The following is a 27359-nucleotide window of genomic DNA, read 5'->3' on the forward strand; positions in this document are numbered from 1 at the left end:
TGTGAGACTTACACCATTTGGTGATGCCACACTGTGCATACTATAATAAGCTAGTTACCACAGAGTAATAATTTATATTGTCATTTATAACCTAAATACCAAAACAATAATTTATCCTGTGCATAAAATGTAATTTGTATATCTTAAAAATATGTACATTTTGTTTATTACATTTTGGCTATTTGCATAAATTTGACACTTACATTTCAATTGTATTTTTTTTTTTATCCGATTTTATTTTATTATGCTCATGGGTTAGGGTTATGGTTACTCCTCGTATTTAAAATGTAGCTGGCAAAAATAAAAAATTGAAAAATTAAAACAAAAATTCTTATTTGACTCGATTTTTTTACTGACAATAACGTACCATCAACTAGGAAACCACCCAGCCAAACATTAAAATAATGAGTCAGGCGTATTTATTCACACTGCGATAACGTAGCTATTGAGTGTGTGTGGTTTTATGCACCGCTGGCGATGCAGTATTTGAGTATTGACTCAGAGATATTTTTGGACATTCTTGGAAACCTTTGTCCTGGCTTCACTCTTTTGGACCGTAGATAGGATCACAGTTTCAACAATAGAGTGAGGCTCTTGTATATCTGCGTTAACATGATGGGACACGACGGAAACCAGTGCCAGTTTCAACATCTGAGTGACGAGAAAAACCCCCAAAACCCTGTATTATAAACGTTAGTGCATCACATGCTCCTTTATTCAGTCTAACAACACGACACTGACCCACTGTTACAAAAAAAAAAGTTGTTAAATAAATCGGCAAATCTACAATGTAATGAGGTAAAAGCAGAGCTATCAGAGGCACATTGTTCAGGGTAGTTCCCTTGTCCACTGCGGCTGTGAAGATGGAAAAACAGAAACACGAAAAAAATCTTCCCCCAGCTGCTTCATATATACACACACTCATTAAATTATATCATTTAAATCAATCAATGCATTTTTTTTTTTTTTTTTTTTGCAGTTTTACAAGTTCCAGATTCACTTTTTTTTTTTTTTTTTTTTTTTTTCTCTTTCCCTTTTTCACCAGATGTACCTTCAGTGATTCCTATGGGTTGAAGAATGTAATGAAAATGGATTTCTTCTGGGGATTATTTCGACAATCCGGTTGTGTTTTGAGGCCATGTTATTGGGTTTGTCTTGTCCATAGGAACACTGGAATATCTTGATAAATGTGTGCCGCATTAATCTTTCACTGAGTGCCTCGTGCATTTCCCAACGAGCTCCAAAAAGACATTCAAAAACCGTGAACATGCCACAAATAGGGATGGAAAATTCAACCCCCTAACGTAGACTGGTTTAATTATTTATAGCTTGTATAATGAAAAAAAAGCAAACATTGTGAACATGCACAGCATTTGTTTTTCTTTTCTTACAGTATGAAAAAAAAAACAACCCTCCAAAATGTGCCACAAACGATTCCACACATCTGTATCGCTGCTTTCATTTTTCATATCCAACGGACGTAAGGCGATCGCTCCGAGCCCTCATTCTTGGCCGGTACCGCTTGTTTGTCGGCCAACAATAAAGGCGAGTTACGATAATTCCCAGTCTCGGGCCTCTTCCAATAATAATGTGGCATCTTGAACTTTGAAAGTAATACGGCTGCGATGCTGGAAAAACAGCGAAAACACCCCAGAGCCAGAAACCGCTGCTAGAACCAGGACTTTATGTCAAATGTAATGAAGGACACCTCATAATGGAGCTGCGGAGGAAAATATATACATCATAATATCACCGATTCAATATGGTGTACAGTAGGAATAACAATACAAAACAAATAAAACAAAAACAATATATTTATAATACAAATGATAGGAATATGCATCTTTGCGCTTTATTACAAAAACCTCCCTGTCTCCCTCGTTCTCCCCCTCCACAGTGTTTGCCCTTTATCGGCCGCCCAGGTGCGGGACGTCCAAGGCGAATCCCAGAGTCCAAAAGAGTCCAAAAGAGTCCCCATAGAGTCCAAAAGAGTCTTTAAAGGACAGACAGACAACGCAGTGACTCCCCACTTCCATTCCCCAAAAAAATGCCTCCTCCAGCACAAATAGAAGCCACGAGTCCTGGAGGAAGTGGAAAGTGAAAACGGAGCTTTCAGTCCATGCAGAAGATTCATTTCCTAAATATCTTGCGTGAGGAGTTTGCCATTTTTTTGGGGGGGACTTTGGGGGGTCCATTCAGGAATCCCCTTTCTTTTTTTTTTTCTTGTTTAAACCCCTGAAGTCTGCGTGTCCTCTCCATCGCCAAGGCATCTTTCCCAGAGTGCAGTGCGGTGGGCAGTGGGAAACAGTTGCTCGGCAACTGCAGCGTCTTATATCAGCTGCTGTAGCAACAGGCGAAGGGCGACTGGAGATCGTCAGGCGACTCTCAAAGTCCAACGAAATGAGATGAGGCAACTGGAGGTGCCCCTTTTATGACCTGTTACATGGACTCGCAGGAGGCGGAGAAGGTTCTCCTGGTCCTAAAACTCTGGGCTTCTCGGACCGCCGGGGTTTTTTTTAGGAGAAGTCCAGCGGGCGGATCATCATGGCGGTGGCGCGTAGCGAGTAGCTGGGACCCTTGAAGTAGTGCCACTTGATGCCGTTGAGCTTCCCGATGTGCTGGCCCTGGGTGAAGTACATGCCGTTCAGGTTGGACGGGCCGCAGGCGTCAAACCACCAACCTGGAGCGGACGACCACGGAGAACAATGGAGAGGGAAACACGATATTGATATGTGAGAATTTAGAGTAGAAATGTGCTTCAAAGCAGGTTCCCAAACCTTTTCCAACCCAGTAAATCAGTCCAGATTCAATCAGAGACCACTCTGTTTAAAAGACAGGATCTGTTTTTTCATGTATTTATTAACGGTTGCTGGTCTTTTTTTTTTGACTGGTTCTATTTGTATGGGACGGAGAGCAAGGTTTTGAGGCCGTACAACACATTATAAAGTAGGATAATGAATTTTTGATAGAGTTGACATTTGAACTGAAATCCATGTGGATTTTGAACTCATTTCTGCACATAAGGAGACATCAAATGCCTCAAGCTGAGGCTGGGAACCCCTGGTTTAAAGCCACACGCCAGAAATACGTACACTAGCTTTAAGTGTCAAGGTGTGACTGTTCTGGCCAAAGTTTGACACTGACAGGTGGTTAAAGCTTCTGCTCTAGTTCCGGTAAAGGTTGAGCGCGTCCACGCGGCGTTGGCTCAGGCCCCGTTTCGAGGCAATCTGCTCCCTGTGTCAACTGTCATCGGGTTCCCTAAGCAGCCAATCCGTGCTGCTAACCTCTTTAGGAACCTCACCCTATTTAAAGACACAGGATATCTGGGTGAGAGAGCGATCACGCCGGCAAAGCGCAACCTATAATTTCACCCAGAAGGTGACAAAATAACCCCCTAAATCCAACCCCCAAACTCGGCAAACCCTAAAAGCCCGACGCACACGCAGACCGATGGCATCGGAGAGTTGAGTCGATTATCTTGCGCCAAAGCGACGACGTTCGCGTCCTACTTGTGAAACTCAGGACTATGGGCCTTTGAATTCTTCCATTTCCACTTAACACACACTTTACACCTTTACTCGTATACACACACACACACACACATACACACACACACACACACACACACTGATTGGGATTGCATGGCCTATGTCAGGCTCACGTCCGCATGGCAGCTGCTCGGCCTCTCAGACCTACATACCGCTGAGGCCGCTGACATTTCAATAGAACCATCAGCGTCCTGCCCTTGTCGTTGGCCTGCTTCACTCTTGACGGTTAAATATTCGGCATGTTTTGTATGGAAGTGGTCATGGAATAACCTTCGGAATGAACTCAGCGGACTGAACTACATCCTAATAATCCCGTCTCCTTCACAGAGTTCACAGCCCAGGTGATAACTGTGACACTGAGGAGTGTGATTGTGTTTTCGTGAATTGGATTTATTCTTTTGTCCTGTCTGCTCCATCTGTTCTGACATTTTGTAACATAAAAATTATAATTATTATTATTATTTATTATTTATTTGGCGTACTAGCTTGGCCAGGTCTCCCCCGGAAAAGGACATTTTCAATCTTGAGTGTCCTCCTGGTTAAATAATGGTTAAATAGAATAAAACGTTAATAATAATAATAATAATAATAATAATAATTATTATTATTATTATAATAATAATAATAATAATAATAATAATAATAATAATAATAATAATAATAATAATAATAAATGGATGGATGGAAAAATAAAAAAATAAAATGATGGAAAACAACAATTTTTCAATGCACTTAATAATAATAATAATAATAAATACAGATCGATGTGAACACACACTTACAATAACTCATGAATCAAATGGTTTTAAACCGGTCACATCCACTGTGGTTCCCCACTAAATGGAAAGTTTTCGTGGTGACCTAATTCTGCAGTTGGACCAAGCCATGTTTTTGTGGTTTTGTTAATTTAATTCAACATTTTTTTTGCAGTCCAGAGGAATCAATTTTCTCATAACTGCTTGAAAGATAAAATACTTAACCCACACACACGCAACACACTCAAATGCACCTACGGTATCAATCACCCACAGAAAACACATTCATCATCTCATGCACTACACTTATGATCAGCATCTGTTTCCAGATCACACTTTTACTGTCCTGTTCAAAGAGAAGGGGGTCTCCTCCCTCCTGAAAAAGCAGGATCCTGAGCCCCCGAATCTTTGGACAATGACTTCCACCGTCCTCCTCCTGGAAATACACACCATGTGTGTGTCGACATTTCACTGCATATATGTACGACCGTATGTGTGTGTATGTGACAAATAATCTCTTGAACTTGAACTTGAACATTTCTGCTGCTGTCATTATTACCCGTTTTGAATAAATACTAAAATGATAGGCTTGTCCCAGAACGCTTGAAATCCTTCATAGACTAAACGGTCCAGCTTCGCTCGTAAAAATATATAAAATACAAGTGTTTTCTTCAAGCCCCCACCCCCCACCCCACCCCGGCGCGCCTCCCCGAAACACTTACATCACTTCATGTCCAAGCTGCTCTCATAAACGTAGGAAATAAATCATGTCCAACCGGGGGTTTAAACCAAACAAAATTTGTACTTATCAAGCTATTTCGATCCAGGCTTCAACGCCAGTTCCCTTTGCTTTCCTCCATTACCCAAGAGCTAATAACCGAAACTCTAATAATTTTGCGCTATCCTTGAGTAACACCAGCAAGGGGCGTCGGCCATCTTGAATCTCCAATTTCCCTGACACTTGGTCACGGAACAAGAAGCCTCATGGGCGGAGATCTGCTCTTTCACTTGCTGCGTACGCTTACGAAGAACCGGTCGCTCTCATAAGAGAAAGCGAAATATACAAGATGGCAGCGGACGTGGTGGGGCGGGGCCACGCAGCCAATCCTACTTATTGGTTATTGGAGTGGAGTGTAGCAGGACTGAACCGTGAAGAGCTTTTCTCTCCGTATTTGTTGTAGGGTCCTCACTTCACTCTTGAGGTTTACCCTTGTTTACTTCAAAAGTGACAATCCATAAGATATTTTTAATAATATGTATATTTTACAATATTTTTAGTGGAGATCCATAATTGTGCAGTTTGGCTGGATTACGCTACAAGAATAAAATACACAAAAATGAAAAATAAAAATCACAAAATGAGCTCAGGGATTACAGCTTTGAAGCTGTATTGCGCAAAACTCAACTGACTGTGAAGACAGGCAGGTGGAGTACTCATGTTATTATATTTTTGGAACGGATTGGATATCTACAAACAGGACAGAAGAATGTTGGGAAGATACCATCTCTCACAGAAGGTCCTTTCCATGGACCGTGATGTTTTGCCAATTTTATACGGTTCAATTCACCGCCTACAGAGCCAGGCAGCAATCCCGTCATAATAAACATGGGCATTTATTTTTCCATGTATCCTGTATTTTTTCATACAGGTAATACCCCATTGAGATCTATGTATGTACGTATAGAACTATGTTGTTTATATGGGGATCCGTGCACTTACCCCCGGTTAGCATGAGGGCGCACTTGCACAGGCAGTTGTCGTTGTCCACGTCCTTGGTGCTGAAGTCGGCCCCGTGGATCACCAGGCTGCTCTGCCGGCCCGCCGTCCCGCTGTGGCTCTTCAGGAACAGCCTAAGGCAGAGGAAGAGGGGGATGGAGGGATGGAGGGGGCGGGTGGGAGGGGGAGGGGGGGGGGCGAAGAAAGGGGTGTTATGGCGCTGTGGGCAATGTGGAGAAATAAAAAACAATCGAGGGAAGACATAAAAGAAGACATAACACGCTGTACGCTTCCGTCTCCTAAGGGATCCGCGAATAGTCCCTCAGACTTGGATCAACATGGACCCCAAACGTGAGAAAGAGGAGAAGAGAGAAATCTATGGAGGAAAAACAAACAGAAAGAGTAGACAGAAAGAGATAGAGAATGTATATATTTCAGGGGCATATTTGGAGTGTGTGCATCCAGAAGTACGTTTCCACCTGCTGGGCTGAGGTTGAGCAATTTAAACCAGAGAAGAGAGAAGAGGAGGACGAGTGGGAAGACAAAGTCACTAGATACTGACCTGTAGCAGTGATCACAAACAACGCTCTTGATTCTATATAAGTTTATATCCAGCTGGAGAGGCCCCAAACGCTCCCACAGGGTCGTACCTCTTATTAAAAAACCACAATGGCCGCCCTGTCCTTGTCTTTATGGACCGCTTCCCACTCCTCTACCCCTTCCTCTTTATTTACGCTATGCAACGAAGCTTCGTACTCACGTTTATTACACGTTACAGCCCAAGAATATGGCAAGTCGGCGTCCAGGCTGAGAAGCCAATCCTGAACCTGAACATGTGGAAGGTATAAATCACCAGAGCCGGCGCGCCGCTGGTGAAAGACACATTTTAAAGGATGTTTAAGGGCACTGGGTCCAGAATGAAGGGTGGTGGATTCCTGGAGAGGTGAAACGTTCAGCTCATCAGTGAGATGATGCACTTGAATGAATGTCAATATATTTCCTTCTGTGTTTTCCCCATGTCCCTACATTCCCTACATAGGTGCAACTTTGTCCAGGTCAACATCAACTGCTTTCTAACCCTAACCCTGAGATACAGAGCTTTTAAGGTCGGCATGGCATGGCATGGGTGGTCCAGCACATTTATGAATAAATGATCCCTCCTTTTCATATTTGTATCCTAAACACCCTCAATGTTCAACAAAAATAAACTGTAACAGGGGAGGACTTGCACTATTTTGGTAAATTAATGAAATTAAACTACATGAATGACAGGCCAAGTCTGGTTATCTAGCAAGTTATGTGGATGTAATTGTGCATCCGTAAGTTGCTGAGAAATGGACATCCAACCCTAACCCTAACCCTAACCCTTACCCCAACCCTAACCCCCTAACTCGAACCCTAACCCTGACTCTAACTCTAACACTAACCTCTTAACATTATCCTGAACCATTACTCTAACTCTAAAGCTAACCCTAACCCAAACACTAACCCTAATCTCTAACCCTAACCCAAAATAACCCTAACCCTAACCCTAACCTTAACCCTAACCCCTAACCGTAACACTAAACCTAACCCTGACCCTGACCCTAACCATAACCCTAACCCTAACCTTAACCCTTACCTTGACCCTAACCCCTAACCCTAACCCTAACCCTAACCCTAACCCCTTAACCCTAACCCCTAACCCTAACCTAAACCTAAACCTAACCCTAACTCTAACCCTAACCTAACCCTAACCCTAACCCTAACCCCATAAGCCTAACCCTAACCCTAACCCTAACCTTAACCCCTGAACCTTAACCCTCACCATTACCCTAACCCTAACCCTAACCCTAACCCTAACCCTAACCCAAACCCCTAACCCAAACCCTGACCCTAACCCTAACCCTAACCCTAACACTAACCCTTAACCATAACCGGAACCCCTTACCCTAACCCTAACCCCTAACCCTAAACCCAACCCTAACCCCAACCCTAACCTAACCTAACCCTAACCCGGACCTAACCCCTTAACCCTAACACTAACCCTAATCCCAACCCCTAACACTAACCCTAACCCTAACCCTAACCGCTAACCCCAACCCTAACCTCACCCTAACCCCAACCTAACCCCTTAACCCTAATCCTAACCCTAAACCTTACCCTGACCCTAACCCTGACCCTAACCCTAACCCAAACACTAACCCTAACCTGAACCATAACTCTAACTCTAACCCTAACCCTAACACTAAACCTTAACCCAAACCCTGACCATAACCCTAACCCTAACCCTAACCCTAACACAAACCCTTAACTCTAACCCTAACCCTTACACTAACCCTTAACCCAAACCCTGACCATAACCCTAACCCTAACCCTAACCCTAACACTAACCCTTAACCCTAACCCAAACCCCTAACCCTAACCCTAACCCTAACCCTAACCCCTAACCTTAAACCCAGCCCTAAGCCCAACCCTAACCTAACCTAACCCTAACCCGGACCTAACCCCTTAACCCTAACCCTAACCGCTAACCCCAACCCTAACCTCACCCTAACCCCAACCTAACCCCTTAACCCTAACCCTAACCCTAAACCTTACCTGACCCTAACCCTGACCCTAACCCTAACCGTAACCCTACCCTAACCCTGAACTTAGCCCTAATCCTGACCCTAACCCTAACCCGAACACTAACCCCTAACCCTTACTCTAACATTAACCCTAACCCTAACCCTCACCCTAACCCTGACCCCTAACCCTAACCCTAACCCTAACCCTTAACCCCTCACCCTAACCCTAACCTAACCGTAACCCTAACCAACCTAATCCTAGCCCTAACCCTAACCCTAACCCTAACCCATAACCCCTATCCCTAACCCTAACCCCTAACCCCTAACCCTAACCCTAACCCTAACCCTATCCATAACCCCTAACCCCTAACCCTAACCTAACCTAACTCTAACCCTAACCCTAACCCTAACCCTAACGCTAACCCTGACCCGAACTCTGACCCTGACCCTAACCCTGACCCTAACCCTGACCCTAACCTAACCCTAACCCTAACACAAACCCATAACCCTAACCCTACCCTAACCCTAACACTAACCCTTAACCCTAACCCTAACCCAAACCCCTTACCCTAACCCTAACCCTAACCCTAACCCTAACCCTAACCCCTAACCCTAAACCCAACCCTAACCCCAACCCTAACCTAACCTAACCCTAAACCTAACCGCTAACCCCAACCCTAACCTCAGCCTAACCCCAACCTAACCCCTTAACCCTAACCCTAACCCTAAACCTTACCCTGACCCTAACCCTGACCCTAACCCTAACCGTAACCCTACCCTAACCCTGACCCTAGCCCTAATCCTGACCCTAACCCTAACCCGAACACTAACCCCTAACCCTTACTCTAACATTAACCCTAACCCTAACCCTAACCCCTACCCCCTAACCCTAACCCTAACCCTAACCCTATCCATAACCCCAAACCCCTAACCCTAACCTAACCTAACTCTAACCCTAACCCTAACGCTAACCCTGACCCTAACCCTTACACCCTAACCCTTAGCCTAACCCCCTAACCCAAACCCTTGACCCTCAACCTGACCCTAACCCTAACCTGAACACTAACCCCTAACCCTAACCCTGACCCTGACCCTAACCCTGACCCTAACCCTGACCCTAACCTAACCCTAACCCTAACACAAACCCATAACCCTAACCCTAACCCCAATCCTGACCCTAACCCTAACCCTGATCCTAACCCTTACTCTAACCCCCTTACCCTAACCCTAACCCTTATCCTAACTCATCATTTGATGGATAACCATGATTTATATCTAGATGTCAGGTGCTAGGAATATGAACATTTTAGTGCAGGAGCTTCAGCCATAGACCAGGTCTAAGGCTTCACTGCGTATCCTGTCCTATGCAAACCCTTGACCTTAACCCTGACCCTAACCCTAACCTGAACGCTAACACCTAACCCCTAACCCTTACCCTGACCCTGACCCTGACCCTGACCCTGACCCTAACCCTAACACTAACCCCTATCCTAACCTCCTAAAAACAAAAGATTTGCTTTGCCTTAGCTTGCAAGATGCAATTCATACAATTGTCTTTGTTGGGGGGATTGCACTACAAGTTGAAGAATTTCCATCCAAACTGTGGCTGCCTTTCAAGAGAGAAGGCGGGCCACGCCACCAAGAATGGAAACAACATATAGAGGAGAACATGCATAATACATTGAATGGCGGAAATATGAGATTTCTTAACTTTGTCATTTTATGGATTACCATAATTTATATCTCGATGTCAGGTGCTGGGAATATGAACATTTTAGTGTAGGAGCTTCAGCCATAGACCAGGTCTAAGGCTTCACTGCATATCCTGTCCTATGCAAACCTACTGTATCGCTCGCTCTCCCTCTCTTCCTCTCTCTCTTTCTTTCACTCTTTTTCTCTCACGCTCAGTCAATCTCTCTTTCTCCCCAAAGAGGAGTTTGTAGAGCCAAACAGCAGCACCGGAGGACTCTTAGAGTGAGGTCTTCACAGCAAAACAGTTTGTGCTCAACCAAAATGTCAATGGGGAACGGAGAGCGGAGCGGGAAGGTGGGCGGAGATACATTTTTTCCGATGAGAAACGAACGAACGTAAAGAAGCAAATATGTTGTGTTTTTCGGGGGCCATGAGGAGCCATGTGCATGAACCTTCAACTGCATACGTGTCTCGACGCTGGTGGACGTAGATGAGCGGGTAATGTGACAGACTCCTCTGAAAGAGAAAGACCAGGCTGGATTCCTCAGGAGAAAGAAAAAAAAAAAAACCTGAAAAGTAATTTAATGTGAAAGACTTCTGTATTTGGACAGCTGTGCAAATGACTGATTTGAACGACGGAGTCAAGAAATGTGACTGAAAGAAGTCACAGTTGGGAATTAGCTGAAGCCACTAAACCAATACCCATAACGCCCAGATGTACGGGTGAGTCAGAGGTCTAATCAGCGGCCGCAGAAATACCGGACACGCCAAGGTTTGATACACAGATCTAAGTGTATAATAAGACTAACGTGTGTGTGTGTGTGTGTGTGTGTGTGTGTGTGTTTTTGTGTGTGTGCGTGGTGTGCCCATATGTGTATCTGAATATTTGCCTTTGGAGAGGCTGCAGAGCGTGTACTACAGAGCGAACTCGTTTCCCAAAACACCGCCTCGCGGTAGTACAGTACGTCCTCTGCATCAGCTAATTCCCGAATCGGAGGAATAAAAACATTGCGCCGCGCTGATAGAACACAGACGTCTGTTTCGTGTTTCCACGATACGATTGCGAGAGCTCTTTAGGGCCTTGCCAAAGCTCCAGATTAAGAGGGATTTTCCGCCGTGACACTTTGACAGGCCTCTTTAAATATTCTGCGCCCGTGTTTACAGGCGGCTCCGTCGTTTTGCCGGGCCCGACGATCTGCTCCTCAACTGACGGCCGTGTTCCATGGCAGGAATTCATTAATTCCCAGTACTTCAGTGGTGTGCGGGGCAATCTGAACATGGAACATGAAAAACCTTGAGAGCAAAAAAAAGCTTTCCCTCTGAGATAAGATACGAGAGGATGAGAAATTGCCCAGAAACTGTCAAGGTGTCTCGTCGGCATGGTTTCAGGAACACGTGATTGAAGGCCATAACAAAAACCAATAAAGAGAACAAGGAGAGATATTGGAAAATAAATCACCGAAACAACCCCTCAAAAGTCTCTTCATAACATCATAAGAAGCCTGCTAAAAGCAAAAACTAAAGGTCCTACACGGTCCTGACGTACCTCAAATCGAGGCAGAACTCCTGCTCTTGACTATGCACAGGTTGCCCAGAACCATCCACAGAAGAAAATGACTAAATTCTGCAGTTCTGCATTCATGAATCATCGGAGGGGGTCCTAGTGGCTCAACTGGCGAAGCGCGCATGGGCAAAACGTCTGCGGCGACACGGGTTCCAATGCGGCCTGCGGTCATTTGCTGCGTGTCTCTCCCTCTCTCCACCCTCCCACCCCCCCACCCCCATTTCCTGTCTCTCTCTACAATAAAAAAAAAACTGCTCCAAAAAATGCTGAAGAAAAAACAAATTATGAGATTTTTTTCTGAGTCCACATACTGGGCTTTGAATTCAAACTGTAAAGTAACCGGGAAGTACTAGCTCTCTGCCAGAGCGTTTTTTTTATTTTTAATTTTCAGCAGAGCATTTTGTTTCCTAATAAACATTTTTGGAATTGCAGATTTCCGTGTAGCCTTCGGGCCTGTTCAGATGAAAGCGTCTTCTGAGCTCTCCGATCCGTTGGTTTCGATGCAGGCGCGCCTTTTTCTTTCTGGGCATTGACCAACTGAGCACTGAGATAAAATTATTTAAAGTTCTTGGAAACCCGCAAACGCGCCACATGTCGCGTGACATTAAATAACCAATCAGGCCACAGCTTCCCTCAGAGCCACCTGACCGTGCAGCAGTCCCCTTTGCCGTATGGAGGAGAGGCTTGGATCCCCGGAGCTCGACGGCCTGTCCAGCCCATACATTCCAATAGACGGAACAATCGCTGGAGATATACAAGCTGTGAACTGGGGATGTCAAGCTCCAGGCTGAGCACGTTGTGGTGGTCAGGATAGGGCTGGGGCTAGGTTGCTAACGACCCAGATAACCAACCAACAGTAAGTTATTTTAGCGACTGGTCTTGGGATTGCTCGGTTATATACTGTAATGTGATGAATGTGCCTTTATTGGCGTACATTTGAAGAGGTTTGATTAGGGGAAAAAAAAAAAGGTTTGCAAGGTTTGATTTGGTTTTGTTGTTGGCAGCTCCGCCTTCCAGGCACGACCCTGTGCGCTTCATGTGAATCCGCCCTTATACAGCTCTACAATGTTTACAGGGTGAGCCCAGTATCTACCAACTTCTTTCTGCTGAGGTATGCTGACAATTTGGCATGTCCAGGGAGAAAGAAAATCCCCAAATGTCCAAATACTTGCGAAGGGTTAGACATCTGCACGGCCAAGTCTGCTAAACATGCATCCACGGCTTAGCTGATGGGCTCTATTTAAATAATTGAGCTAATCAGATTGGCCCGGGGTCATCAATAACCACATGAATAACTCCCCTGCAGAGATTTGGGCTTTCCCATTGACGCCTCCAGGGAAGGCGTCTGGCGCCTTGCCATGTCCTTCCACTGACGTCCAATTCGAGGACAATTCATGGCTTGCATGTACTTTGTCACCAACGCACTTCCATTATTCGGTATCAAATCAAAGCTGCAACATTATCAATGACGCACGTCGTTATTCGGACTACAGAACAGATTTTATTTCAGTCCTAATGACTCTGCTCCCCAGAGTATTACAACATGAGAGCATTAATGGGCTCCGAGTCGAACCGGGGTCAGGTGAGGATAGCTGTTTAGCGGTTGTATGTGATCGTTTTCAATGAAACATTAGCCAATCGTGATTTTGTTTTATCCAAATATCTCTGTATACTTTACAGAGTAGTGCAAAAACATGTTTAACTACTGCGATGATTACAAGGCTTCAAGCCATGAACAATGTTTTCCGAGGCCTAGTTCCGCACCTCGCGGGCAGCACTCTATCCAAAGGATCACACGTTGCACGGCACGGAGCTCAGATACTGACAATTGACAATGTTGGCGCAGCAGACATTGAATGCAAAATAATAAAGCCAAGTTCTTTTTCCACTTTTGTACTTTACAACTAATCCAAACAACAGCTTGCTTTGAACAGCAGATAAGAATTTGTCGTAGCCAATCGGATTTATTATCAACTCTCTTATCAATTACTACTGTATTCATCCTCAGAAGGAGGAGTAAACACTGTAACAAGTTCCAGCTGTGACCTTCTTGCACGGATACAAATGGATCTCCCATTCCCTTCCCAATAAAATCATATCCATAGTTAAGTTTTGACTATCTGTCACCTCGCCATTCTATCAGCATCCAGCTGGTAAACATTGATAAGTGGAATTGTTAATATTATGGCTTCTCGATTCCGGTGAATTGGGTATTTTGAACCACTTTCAAGTTGAGAGCGGTTCTCCCCCGCGTCTTGACTGTATCCTTTGTCCCTTTATACCATGGGTGTAAGAGAGAGAGAGACTCTGAATGGGCCACCCAGCCTATGGGTCACCATGAAACTAAATGGGACAACTATGAAAAAAAGGGCCGTTCAACCTTTCTTTTTCACCCTCTAAAGCTGAACTAGAGGAGAAAAACACACAGTTCGTCAGTAAGACATCATAGTACTTTCAGATTTCCCAGGGGAAGCTGCCTGTGTGAGGCACTGCTTTCAGTGGCAGACAGCGTTTCTCCCCCCAAAAACAACGAAAGATACACTTGAAATAGACGACAGCCGAGCAGGCAGGTCCCAGAGTCGGGGGCTCAGACCCAGTTAATACCCCCACTTCGCTCTTCTATCTGCCACGTCCCATTTCACAGCAGCCCACGTTGCCCCAACTCCCGCAGATTGCTGTTGAACAGTCACTTTATGAACAAATTCCTGCGGAGCCTTCGCACTTGAGGTCTAAGATAGTGCACGTTTGTGACAGGATGAACCACAGGTTGCCCCTATGGAGGTCAAGTCATATGGAAGTCGATACGCAAACCCCCAAAAAGTCCCATTAGAGGGAGAAACGGCAACAGGGAGGTATGGACTCAATATGGATCCAACTTCCTGTTTCTGGTTTGACCGCTTTACACCATATATTGCATACACCAGGAGAACTCCACAACTGGTGGGCCGATATGAAACAGGTCGGAAAATGGGGGCGAGTCCACCCAGTCCACCCAAACCTTTGATAAAGACGTAATGTCGAAACACATCCAATCTGCTTTTCGTTGCAGTTGACCCCGCCGGTGTTGCTGTCTCTTCCACTTATGGGACTTTCTTTTAGGTTACTCAAAATACTTTTTCTGCACGCAGTTCACCAAAGTTCAATATCATGGCAAAAGAAGTGTCGGTATCGATATCAAGGTGTTGAGTTTTAGTTTTAGCTTACACAAGTCAACATTTTGTTAAATTAAAACCATACACAAACAAAATACATTTTTCCTGGATTTCAAGTATTTTTGGTTATCAAGTGAAGTACAGATTAAGTTAGGTTCATGTTTCAATATACTTATTATGAGTGTACTTACACTACAGTTACAGCATATAGCTATTCTATAAATAAATGTATAAAAATAAATAAGAAGTACAAAAAATAGTATAGTATAAAAAAAAAATAGTATACGCACAAAAAAAAAACCCCGAATGGGTAGGAATATACTTTTATCCCATGAAAACGACAGGGTTATTATTGGCCAAAGAACACAAACCATGAAACCATAAACAATGAAGAACAGTTTCAGATTTTTTTACGAGTCTCCATCTCTGTTCTTCATTAAGGTCGCTGCCTGCCAAAAAAGATAGCGGTTGCAGTATCCAAACTACAGCTGAATCTCTTAATTAAAATGAAGCAACACATGGCATTGTTCTCCTAATCCCTCCATCTCTCCGGCCTCCCAACGTGGACACAGCATCTCAATGGGAGTCGGAAACGGGATGAAAATAGTCTATCTGTGAGGGAGTGAGTCTGTCTACAGTCTATAGAAAAGGCTATGCATAGTCCATCTATAGTCTATCTACAGTCTATCTTTAGTCTATCTACGGTCTACAGATTAGGCAATCCATAGCCTATCTACAGTCTATCTACAGTCTATCTATAGGCTATCTACAGTCTATCTACAGTCAACCATCGTATATCTATAGTCTATCTATAGTCTATCTATGGTCTATTTACAGTCTATCTAAAAATCGGTATAAAGATCTATCTACAGTCTATCTACAGTCTATCTATAGTCTATCTATAGTATATCTTTGGTCTATCTTTTGTCTATCTATAGTCTATATATAGTCTATCTTCAGTCTATCTAAAGTCTATCTACAGTCTATCTACAGTCTGTCTACATTCTATCTATAGTCTATCTACAGTCTATCTTCAGTCTATCTACGGTTCGTCTATAGTCTATCTACAGTCTATCTATAGTCTGTCTACAGTCTATCTATAGTCTGTCTACAGTCTATCTACAGTCTATCTATAGTCTATCTTAAGTCTGTCTCAAGGCCTATCTACAGTCTGTCTACAGTCTATCTATAGTCTACATTCTATTTATAGTCTGTCTGCAGTCTATCTGTAGACTATCGATAGTCTATCTTCAGTCTATCTACGGTCTGTCTATAGTCTATCTACAGTCTATCTATAGTCTATAGACCGTATCGATCTGTTGTCTATTCATGGTTTAAAGAAGAGTCTATCGTTACTCTATCTGTGAGGATGAAACCCGACAGGATCCTAATCTCCATCCAGTTTTCCCCCTAAACCTCTACATCAAACATCTGGCTGTTATCATGTGGATAAAATCCCTGGAGAGGGGCTTGGCTTTTCCACACAGCGAGGGATGTGGAATAAAGATGGAAAGAATGGTCAAAAATTAAATGCCAAATGTCTAAGGCAAACATAATGCGCTTCTTCACGCTGGGAGGCTTTTGGCAATAGATTTAAAAATACGAATGTCAAAAACCTCAACTTGTGTCCGTACATATATTTAACTCCGCCGCAAGTCTCTTCATGGTTCTCTCCCACACATTTTTCTGACTTGTAGTTGGATGATAATGTTTTTAAATCAAATTAATACATACTCAGAACCACATATTCACTGACCCAAAGAAAACAAACAAATAAAAGGAATACATACAGTGGACTGATGGCCAAGTTATGAGTGAGATTTGACTAGAACCTAATTAGAAACCCTTAAGAATAAATACATCTATATATATATATATATATATTTTTTTTTTTTTTACATTGATCAGCCAAACCATTTAAACCAGTGACAGGTGAAGTGAATAACATTGATCATCTTGTTCCAGTGGCACCTGTCAAGGGGTGGTATATATTAGACAGCAGGCGAACAGTCAGTTCTTGAAGTTGTGTTGGAAGCAGGAAAAATGGGCAAGCGTAAGGATCTGAGCCACTTTGACAAGCACCACATTGTGATGGCTAGACAACTGGGTCAGAGCATCTGCAAAACAGCAGGTCTTGTGGGGTGTTCCCGCTATGCAGTGGTTAGTACCGACCAAAAGTGGTCCAAGGAAGGACAACCAGTGAACCAGCGACAGGGTCATGGACACCCATGGGCTCATTGATGTACCTAGGGAGGTGAAGTCTAACCCGTCTGTTTCGATCCCACAGAAGAGCTCCTGTAGCACAAACTGGGGAAAAAAGTTAATGCTGCTGTGATAGAAAGGTGTCAGAACACACAGTGCATCACAGCTTGCTGCGTATGGGGCTGAGTAGACACAGACCGGTCAGAGTGTCCATGATGACCCCTGTTCACTACCGAAAGCGTCTACAATGGGTACGTGAGCGTCAGAACTGGACCATTGAGCAATGGAAGAAAGTGGCCTGGTCTGATGAATCAGACCGGTCTGATTCATCAGACCAGGTCCCACCTCCTAACTTTCAGGACTTAAAGGATCTGCTGCTAACGTCTCAGACACCACAGGACACCTTCAGAGGTCTTGTGGAGTCCATGCCTCCACGGGTCAGAGCTGTTTTGGCGGCACGAGGTTGGAGCTTCACAATAATAGTGGTTATTAGTGGTGGTTTAAATGTTGTGGCTGATCGGTGTATATATACAGTGTATATATATATATATATATATATATATATACATATATATATATATATATAAAATTTATTTTAAATCAATTTCTTAATCAAAGTCATTGCAGTGATTCTCAAAATCTTTCACATTTAAGATGATACATTTGATACATATTAAGTCCACAGGCCCCATTTGGTGTGAAAAAATGTTGTCTTTGAGACCCTAATCTTAGAAGATTAATATTGTTAGATATGATTTAGTGTCTATAGTATACAATGAACAGTGAATGACAGTGAAATATTAATCATTTTGTTGGGTAACCCCTGAACCCTCTTGAAGACCCTCGGGGGGTCCCCCGCCCACATGTTGCGAACCCTGGATTTTGCATTTTCTATTTTTTTTCTTTTATTTGACTACTTTTTATTTGGCTATTTTTGTTTTTCTATTAGGGTATTTTTTATATGTATATTTGTTGTTATTATTTTTGATAATTTTTGCTGTATATTCTGCTTCTTCATCAGACTGTGAAGCTTCTTTTTTATGCAATGCTTTTTTATGCAACGTCTGTACAGCAATGCACCAATTCTAACCACGACACATTCCTTGCATGTATATAAACAGATTCTGATTTTGATGTACCAGGACATCCTAACTGCTCCACTATGTGCATCCAAGCAAACTACCAGGAGTGTTTCCAAAAAGCAGTTTTGGGGTGACACAGTTAAGATATCTTCCTCATTGTCCTGACCATCCAGTGCACAGGTCTGTCTTTAAGCAGGGGTAATGGAGCAGCTCATCAGGATGAGTTGGTCGTATGTAACGGTTCACAAGTCGGGTCACGTGACCAGACGTGACCCCCGACCCCTAGGAACGACCAGGAACAACAACAACAACACATATGCGCGCTCTGATTTTGATCTGATTTTCAAGACAGCCCCTGGAAGTCCTCCCCTCGCTTAGAAATAAACAAAATAAATAAATGGCACACACTCAATGGGAACTCTCCGGGAACAATGGGAACCCTCTGAAGATGTGTCACCCTATTAACAGCAACAACAGCAGTGATTTGGTTCGTGGCAAACCTTCCAAAAAAGACCAGCTGCGGTATTTACGCAGTGATGAGAGCCATTGCTATTGACTGATCCTGCTCTCTGAAGGCGACCACTAAACTCGATTACACATATACCAGCTCCGCAAACAAAGCACGAGAGCCTGCACCGTGAGAAAAGTCATAATTCAAAAGATAACTGAGTATTACTCAATGCATTTCTTATGTGTTACATCAATAACTGCAACAACACAATCAATATATGTGGAACATTACTTGTTTTTCACTCGTTTGAGTGGATGGAATCTGCAATTTCACTTTCACACGATGGCAATCAAATCAAATATGGCCGGCATAGAGCAATTTGCTTCAACCTATGATTTAATTACCAGTCTAACCTTGTTCCATCCCAATCCCAAATGTGATATTATATTTCGCTGGATCATTATAAGAATCAGCCATCCAATGTTTTTGTGTTACACATGTGCTTCCTCTATATGCTGTTTCACAATGTTGGTGGCAGAGTCCACCTCTCGCGGCAAGAACTCTTGATATGGATAAAGATTCACAAAAAAGAGCAGTGCCCTCACATGAAAAACATATCCCGCCACCTGAAGGGATCAAAAAAAAAAAAGTTTCCATCTGAACAAAAGAGAAGTCAAGAATGAAAGTAAAGTGAAAAAAAACCTCTGCCGTTTTCAATGGAATTCTGGGAATTGTCGTGTAATCCACTAACACAGATGATCTAATGGTTTGACCCTTCATTTTTCTTTCATGCCAACTGTAACTCCCAGAAGTATCTATTTCTCAGCTATTTATCCTTCCATTCACTGACTGGTTAGTCCGATGCTTTTTAATTTCACTTCATATATTTATTTCGACCGAAATTTCGACCAACCAACCGACAAACCAACCACCGACCAACCAACACACCAATAAACCAACCACTGACCGACCGACCAACCAGCCAATAAACCAACAACTGACCGACCGACCAACCATCCAATAAACCAACCACCAACTGGCCGACGGATCAAGCAACCAACCAACAAACCAACCACTGACTGACCAAGTGACCAACAACAAACAAACCAACCCCTGACCAACCGACCAACAACCAACAAACCAACCACTGACTGACGACCAACCGACCAACAACCAACAAACCAACCACTGATCGACCAACTGACCAACAACCAACAAACCCAACCACTGACCCACCCACCACAACCAACAAACCAACCACTGACCGAGTGACCGACCAACCAACCAACAAACCAACCACTGACCGACCGACCAACCAACCAACAACCAACAAACCAACCACCAACTGACCGACTGACCAACCAACCAACAAACCAACCACCAAGGACCACCAACCACCAGGTGAACAACTGACGACAGAGAAAATAACTAATGCTAAAAACATTGCCAATTCGGCATCTGTTGAACCCTCCCATCCTGGAAGTGGGATTCCACCCTTTGTGAACCCTTCTCAACAAACTAACCAACCAACTAACTGACTGACTGACTGACTGACTGACTGACTGACTGACTAACTAACATTCTGAAGGGGTTCATGCGGGTTATCAAATGATATTTAATTTCATGTTTTCATTCACAGCCGACGCTCTGACTAAGCAAAGCGAAGGCACTTGGCCACACTGGCCGGGGTCATGGACGCCCTGAATCACCATGAAACAAAAACAAGAGAAGAAAAGCGATGTGGCTGTGGTTAAGCCAGAACCATTTTGTTCTGGTCCAGTAGTGCGACCAGAACATTCCTCCAAAATCCTTAAACACTAGAGACACTTTAACATCACGTCAGCTTATACTGCGCAGATGTTGATGTTGTAAAACTTCCACTTGTTGCTTCGGTGCCACTGGACTGCACTGCACTGCTTCTACTGATTCCTTCACAAACTGCAAAAAAAAAATTCTACAATTCGGAAGCAGGACGGTTCAAGAATGTAGTCATTGCGATGACTTTACCCCGAAGTTAAACCCTCACGCAGTAGATACCTTGATAAAATCAGTGGTACGTTTCTGGTAATTTCCAGTAAACGAGATGGAAATTATTGGGAATGGAATGTATTCTCGACCCTCCCGACAGGCACACGTCCACACCCACCCACATCATCTAACGCACAAAGGTGGTTTCGCGTTTTATCTTCAACACATGTCCTCTAACGACCGCAGAATTTCCGTCCTGCTGAGGTAATTGCAGCACGCTCCCACTTTGTGATCCAGTCTCTGCTGTCTGGACCAATATCTCCGCCAACCGGTGTGTCTGGGCACATCGCATGGTGTCCCATTTTCCATTTTCGCTTTTAAAACAACATATACACATAGAGGCTGTACGCTGTATATTTATAATGAGTTACGCACTGATATGATGATATGGTTTTTTTTATCCTCCCTGCGGAGCCAGCACTATATTGGATAAAGATGTGCTGGTAGGATCCTTGCGGTTGGGAAATCATTAGGGTGCAACGGTTATAAATGTGGCAATTATTCTACGTACATGATTTCACTCGTAATGGATAAGAATCCCTTGTATTTTGCTTGGGCAGGGCCCGCGGTCCTCGCTTTCCCTGCGAGTTAAGTAGTCTGCGACTCGCGTCTCGCCGTACTGTAAATTCACGTCGAAAGCGAGAAGCTGTAAAGAAAGGCAAACAGTTCCTGGCTGGCAACGCCGCGCTTTGTTTATGATAGACGGCGAGGCATGAGCGCCACATGACTGAGCCTCTTAAATTATTCCCCGTGGTTTCCGCGGGTGTTTGGCCGTCTGTTGGCACAGTGTGCGAGAGAGAGCGAGAGAGACAGATAAAGCTGAAGAAAGCGAAAGCTACCTCACCCAGACAGCCTGTCAGGGTTTTATGAACAGTAAACACAATATATTTTATTTTTCTTTGTGTCAATCTCTCTGTTTGTCTCTCTCTCTCTCTCTCTCTCTCTCTCTCTCTCTCTCTCTCTCTCTCCCTCCGTCCTTCTATCTCTTGCGCCCACTCTTACACACACACACACACACACACACACAGACACACACGCACACACACACAAAACACATGGGAAGCCAGAGAAAGTGAAGCAGACAGTCTGTAAGTGTTTAGCAATGCCTATGCCCCTTTGAGGTCCTTACAAATGTTTGTCTTACTCTCGCTGACGTAGACGTTTTTCCAGTAAACCACTGTCAATGGCGCAAAATAATCTGAACAAAGCCCAAAGTGGGGGCCCTTATCACTTGTTACCATCTTCCATGTTTTACCACCATAAACTTATCGCAGGGAATTTGACATTTACAAGCAGCGGGGTGCCAGAGCTCGGGGGAAACAGAGAGCATGGCAGCCGCTCGGCCTGGGTTTCTTTGAGGCTTGGCCCTGCGATTTACTTCAGTGGTTGTTTCTGAGAAGCAATGTGCGATTATCATGCCACAACTATTTGTGAGAACAAATCTATTTATAGAGATCAGCATGCCGATTTGACTCCCAAACAGCCTGAGCTGTCCCCTGAAACTTTGCGAAAGGGTTAGGGGTTCCTTCTTTGGGCTCCCACGGGACCAAAACAACTACTGTTAACCCAAGACAGGGAAAAAAAACCCAAACAAATTTCAAAACAGCAGAGAATTATTGCTGTTTGGAATAGTAAAAAACTGTGGGAGACGGAGCATGAATGAGAGAATGCGAAGTAAAAGATCTAGAGAGACCAAGCCGCAGCCATTTTGGCCGGGTACTGAATCCGATGCTTTAAACTGCAGTTCAGCGACGGGCCACTAGATGTGAGTCGAAAAACCCCGACTGAATGGAAGTCAATGGAAAAATGAGAAACTTCTCTCTCGGAATACAGCCAGACAAGAGTTTTGAGTAAGGCCCCAGGATCTTAATATCTGTTTACTTCATCTAATGGGTGCATTGGTTGTCAATTTAAAAGGTACTTTTCCACGGAGAAGATATGCCAAAAAGATATGCCAAAGATCTGCTCCAATCGATGTAGCTCTGACTCAATCCTGCCGAGATGGTGGCGAGCGCAAGCCCAAACTCGAGGCTACAATTCATCGCTTCGGAAACCAACGGGTGACGTCACAGGCGGCTGCGTCCATCTTTGAAACAGTCTTTAAGAGAGAGAGAGATCAAATGAGAAAGAACTGTAAGAAAGAGTGAGCGAGAGAGAGAGAGAGAGAGAGAGAGAGAGAGAGAGAGAGAGCGAGAGAGAGAGAGAGAGAGAGCGTGAGAGAGAGAGGGAGAGAGAGAGAGAGAGAGCGAGAGATTGAGAGAGCGAGAGAGAGAGCGTGAGAGAGAGAGCGAGAGATAGAGAGCGAGAGAGAGAGAGAGAGAGAGAGAGAGAGAGAGGGACTAAAAGACAGACGAGCTATCACATGGAGGTCAAGCAAAATCCACTCCACGTTTGGATGAAGTCCAAACTCGATATGGTAGATAACCATATCTGAATAATCTTCTGTTCGGCTCTATGAAAATATGACCCCGTGCACTTTAAGAATCATAACCACCTGAGTCAAATACTCGGATAAAGATGAAGCAGAGAGAAAAAAAAAAAAAATAGCTGGAGTTACATTGGGCTCTAACCAGCCCTCCTCACATCCATCTGAGTGGAAATTCTGAACAAAGACCCGATCGCTCCATCTCGGCTGATCATTTTTTGGAGTGGAATTCACTTCTCTAGTCCACGGAGTAAACCACTTAGCCTGCACTGTACTTAGTCTTTAAGACAAAAGAACAACAATAAAAAATAAAAATAAAAAAAGCTCTTAAAGTGGAAGCCTGTCATTGTGTAATCCCAGACAATTCAACAAATTACAGACGACAACAGGCCCCAGGGACCCCCCCGACGGCGGGGAAACACCTGACACAAGCATCTTTTCCAGAACGTCGTCATGAAAGGATCACGGAGGCTTTTAAGCCGTAAAAAAAAACAAAAAAAAAAAAGAAAAAAACAAAGAGCCTTTCCTCCAGAGAAACAAAGTCGTTCAGAGGTGAAAAGAGGACAAGTCGAAACGAGAGGGAGCGCTTATCAGAGAGGACAAGCGCTCCGGTGGAAATGGCTGAATTGGAGTTGTCGGGCCGGCTCCTCTGAGGCCTGGGATCGCTCGGGAGTTTCTGGATTCCCCGCGAGCTTCTCTGCATCTGACGTCGGCCACGTTTTGAGGTCTTTGGGGCGTTAAGCCCCTCAAAAAGGGAAAACAGAACACTTTCACCTTCAGACCCGTCAGACACGTCTTGCGTTTGCGGGGCGAGACGCTGACAAGGTCCTTCTACGTCTGCGCTGGAAGGAATTCATAATGAGAAAAATATTGCCAGACTTTTCTCAACAGGAGAAAAATGACAAAACCAGGCAAAACCCCATATGGGCCGTCTTGGCGTCTGGTAAATCACCATAAACGAGCGCTGGAGTGGTTCTTTCAACCGTGTCCTGGCTCAGCGTTTTTATTCAAACGCACTACGGTCAGTCGAGCCGCCAGTGCTTCACAGTCAGTCGCCCAGTCATTTTGTTCGCTTGATTGTTTTCCTGTCAAGCTAAATTATAACTTACTTACCTTTTCATATTCCTTTGCCGATTATATTTGATCGTTTCATAGACACGGGCTTAATACAGTATATACATGCAAAGCTTGGTTCTCAAGAATATATTTATAAATTGATGAATATGGGAGATTTCAAGCGAAATTACGTCTGGCGTCTGAAGTTATGTCTGAGGTCTTGTGCACAGAAAAGCGTTTTCACAGTGAATCAATGAAACTGATTTCTATATCACTCGGCTCTTTAGCTGAAAAAACACTTCAATTTCTTCATCTCCATCTACTCTAGAAACGACTAATGGAGGGAACTGCTAAAAAACTCATTGATGTAAGCATCCATTGATGGCCTCGCCGACTTGGAAGGGGGATTTCTGAGTGCCTTCTGGTTTTACCAGTTTGAGCACCTTGGGGAACTGAGTGGGGGCCCTTGGAGACTGCAATTGTGACAATTGGCCGTACAAATAAGCTTGACTTGCCTTGACCGGACAGGAGATCGTACCTGTAGTTGTGCTTCTCGCTGCCGATGTGGAAGCGGTCGTAGAGGGAGAAGGCCTGGTGTCCGTCCCAGTCGCTCAGCTCCACCCGCAGGGCGTACTGCTTCTGGCTGGTCAGCAGGTACACGTACTCGTTCCCCAGCCAGTGTTCAGCGGACGCCGTCCCAAAGCCCTGGAGATAGACCAGGAGAAAAACCCCAAGGCCCTGAACGGTCAAATACTCAAATACCAGAGAGAATCCCTTTTGTAAACCAGGGAATGAAAAAAAACCCAACAGCATTCCTCTTTGTCGCTACTCTTTCATCATTTCCTGGATAGATGGAATCTCCTGGCATTGAGGAATCCGGGATGGATTAAGAAAAGCCTTTTGGATTTAAGTCTTTGTACGTCGAGATACAGACACAAGTGTTATACGCGAACGTGCAGAGATAAAGGAAGGTTCCTGTTATTTTAGGGTAATCTGGAAAAGGGTGACATTGGCTGTCTGCCATTACGATTTTTTCCATTTGCATTTGTCCAATTCTTGCATATTCTTGACATTTAACCAGACACGTCTCCCCTGGGAAGCCAAACGCAACAATCAGATGGAATCTCGTGCATTAAAGCATATTATACACTTTATAATATAGATAAGTGTGCTGTTGGCTTCATATTGTGCATAATTCTCCATACCTGCTCAAAAAGGGTCAATTGGTACCAGCTGAACCAGGCACCTTTTCCATTCCCTTCCACCCAAAATCGCACACATGTAAAACTCATTTTTACCTAAATGCTCATTCCAGAGAAAAGCACGGCATGGTAATGTGCTCTCACACAACAGGACACGTGCCAACGTGTATCATTTAAGCAATTGCAAGGTTTATATTTGATTGGAGTGGCTTCTTTCCTCCGGGGGCGAAAATGCTTTTGACAGCGGTAACGCAACGGCGGAGCTGCAGCGGGGAGTATTACAAATCAGGACGACATTACGTGTCTGACAGACGGTTCTGGAAGGGTCCCGCTGTGATTGACGAGTTGGGAAGGACGGGGGAGGACGGACGAGGGGTACGGAGTCAAGGAGAAGTCTGTGTTTGGTGTTAATTAGGACCGGGAGGGGGCGGGTGGCGGTGGGTGGTGGGGTCAACATGGGGCATTCCTTCGGCCTGAGGCATGTCCTGCCGCGTGGGTGGAGGCCAAAGTGACTGAGGCCCATTATGGTTTTCTTTTCTTTTATTTTCATTCTCTCTCTCTCTGAAGATCGATCTCATTCCTGATGTCCTCCCCTCAGACTGGACTTGGCCTTTCTTCTCTGTCCAACACTCATCCCCGGCGCCCTGCCCTTCCCTTCCCTTCCTTCAACTTTGGGGTTCACCCCGAGACCAGAGTCCAGACCAGGACCCCCTCTTCATGGCTCCGTGGAACCCTTGGCCGACGAACCTGATCTTCATCTCTCAACTCCTCAAATGAGATGAGGAGATGGTTCGTCACATTGTTGGACGGAGAACCTGGGTTTGCATTTCAATTACGCCAGCAAAAAAAAAAAGGTATTTTTCCTCTCTCAACACAGAAGAAAATAATTATTTTTGAATGCTCAACATGTTCATGTTAAATTTTGTCGGTCTGTAAATAATGGACGGTGCGAGTGTGATATCAGCACTGGATTTAAGGCTCAAAGCATCCAAGTCCAAAAGTGGGTTTGTGGGTTTATCGTTGGCGGTTGCACTCTCCCGTTGTCGATATCCAGCACTGGGAGCATAATCAAGAAACATAAGATCACAGTTTAAGATGCAGCGAACAGAACAGAACGGCTGTCAGAATACTCTCCAAACCCCTAAACAAAACAACCCCAATGGATCCCCAAGGCTGCACAGCATTGGATAAGATATTCAAAACTCGTCCAGGGGAACATAGGCCCTGTTTAGACCTGGCGTTAACATGCGTCTATCCGATCACAAGTGGACGACTCTGTTCACTACTTCTTTCCACACCTGGCATTTGAATGCGTCTCCACATGTCTCGAGTAACCACCTGTGATCGGATACAGACAACAATTCCAACTGAAATTGTGTTGCTGTGTGTACTGTGTGCAGCGCAGGGTTCAGGCTGAACAGATGTACTTCGTTTCCTGATTTTATGACTTGTATGGAAAATTTAAAACGTGAACATAACTCAGAATTGGAGCGGAGTTTTTGCTCCTCTAAACTCCTCTAAACGTTTTTTTCCCGTGTTTTTAATTTAGATGTACTTATTTTGTTTCCTACTTGGACACTTCCGTTAACGGGGAGACTTTTTCAATTTCCCGACCGGACCGAAATCCCCTCATAGATCACTCGGTTGCGATATGAATCTTCCAGCTTCCGCTCTACTGAATCTTCGGCCAAAATGGAAATCAGACTGCGTGTTTCCTACGTGCACCATCCATGAAAATCCATTTTGCCTGTTGCTGTGGCCTCTTCCGGTTGTTTCGTGCTTTATTATGACGCCGTTGGCGTCACGAATGAGCACGTACATCCACTTACACAGTGGATGTCAATTGGGTGGGTGGTCCTTCCGAGTGGTCCAGGACACATTGTTGTACACGCTGCTGGAAGAACGTGGCCGCAGACCACCTCCGAATGTGGCCTGA

General features: G+C 44.3%; 1 protein-coding gene across 1 annotated transcript in view; it reads right to left on the reverse strand.

Moving 5' to 3' along the window:
* Window positions 1-253: 253 nt before the first annotated feature.
* angpt1 (angiopoietin 1) overlaps window positions 254-27359 on the reverse strand; it is a 69831-nt gene continuing 42725 nt past the window's right edge. Inside the window, exons 7-9 of the mRNA XM_080004874.1 lie at window positions 24760-24926; window positions 6024-6154; window positions 254-2680 (exon numbers count right to left, since the gene is read on the reverse strand). Coding sequence (XP_079861000.1) covers window positions 2517-2680; window positions 6024-6154; window positions 24760-24926 — 462 coding nt within the window. The 3' untranslated portion in view covers window positions 254-2516. The remainder of the gene's footprint in view (window positions 2681-6023; window positions 6155-24759; window positions 24927-27359) is intronic.

The sequence above is a fragment of the Zeus faber genome (genome assembly GCF_960531495.2).
Source record: "Zeus faber genome assembly, chromosome: 1".
NCBI classification, from domain to species: Eukaryota; Metazoa; Chordata; class Actinopteri; order Zeiformes; family Zeidae; genus Zeus; species Zeus faber.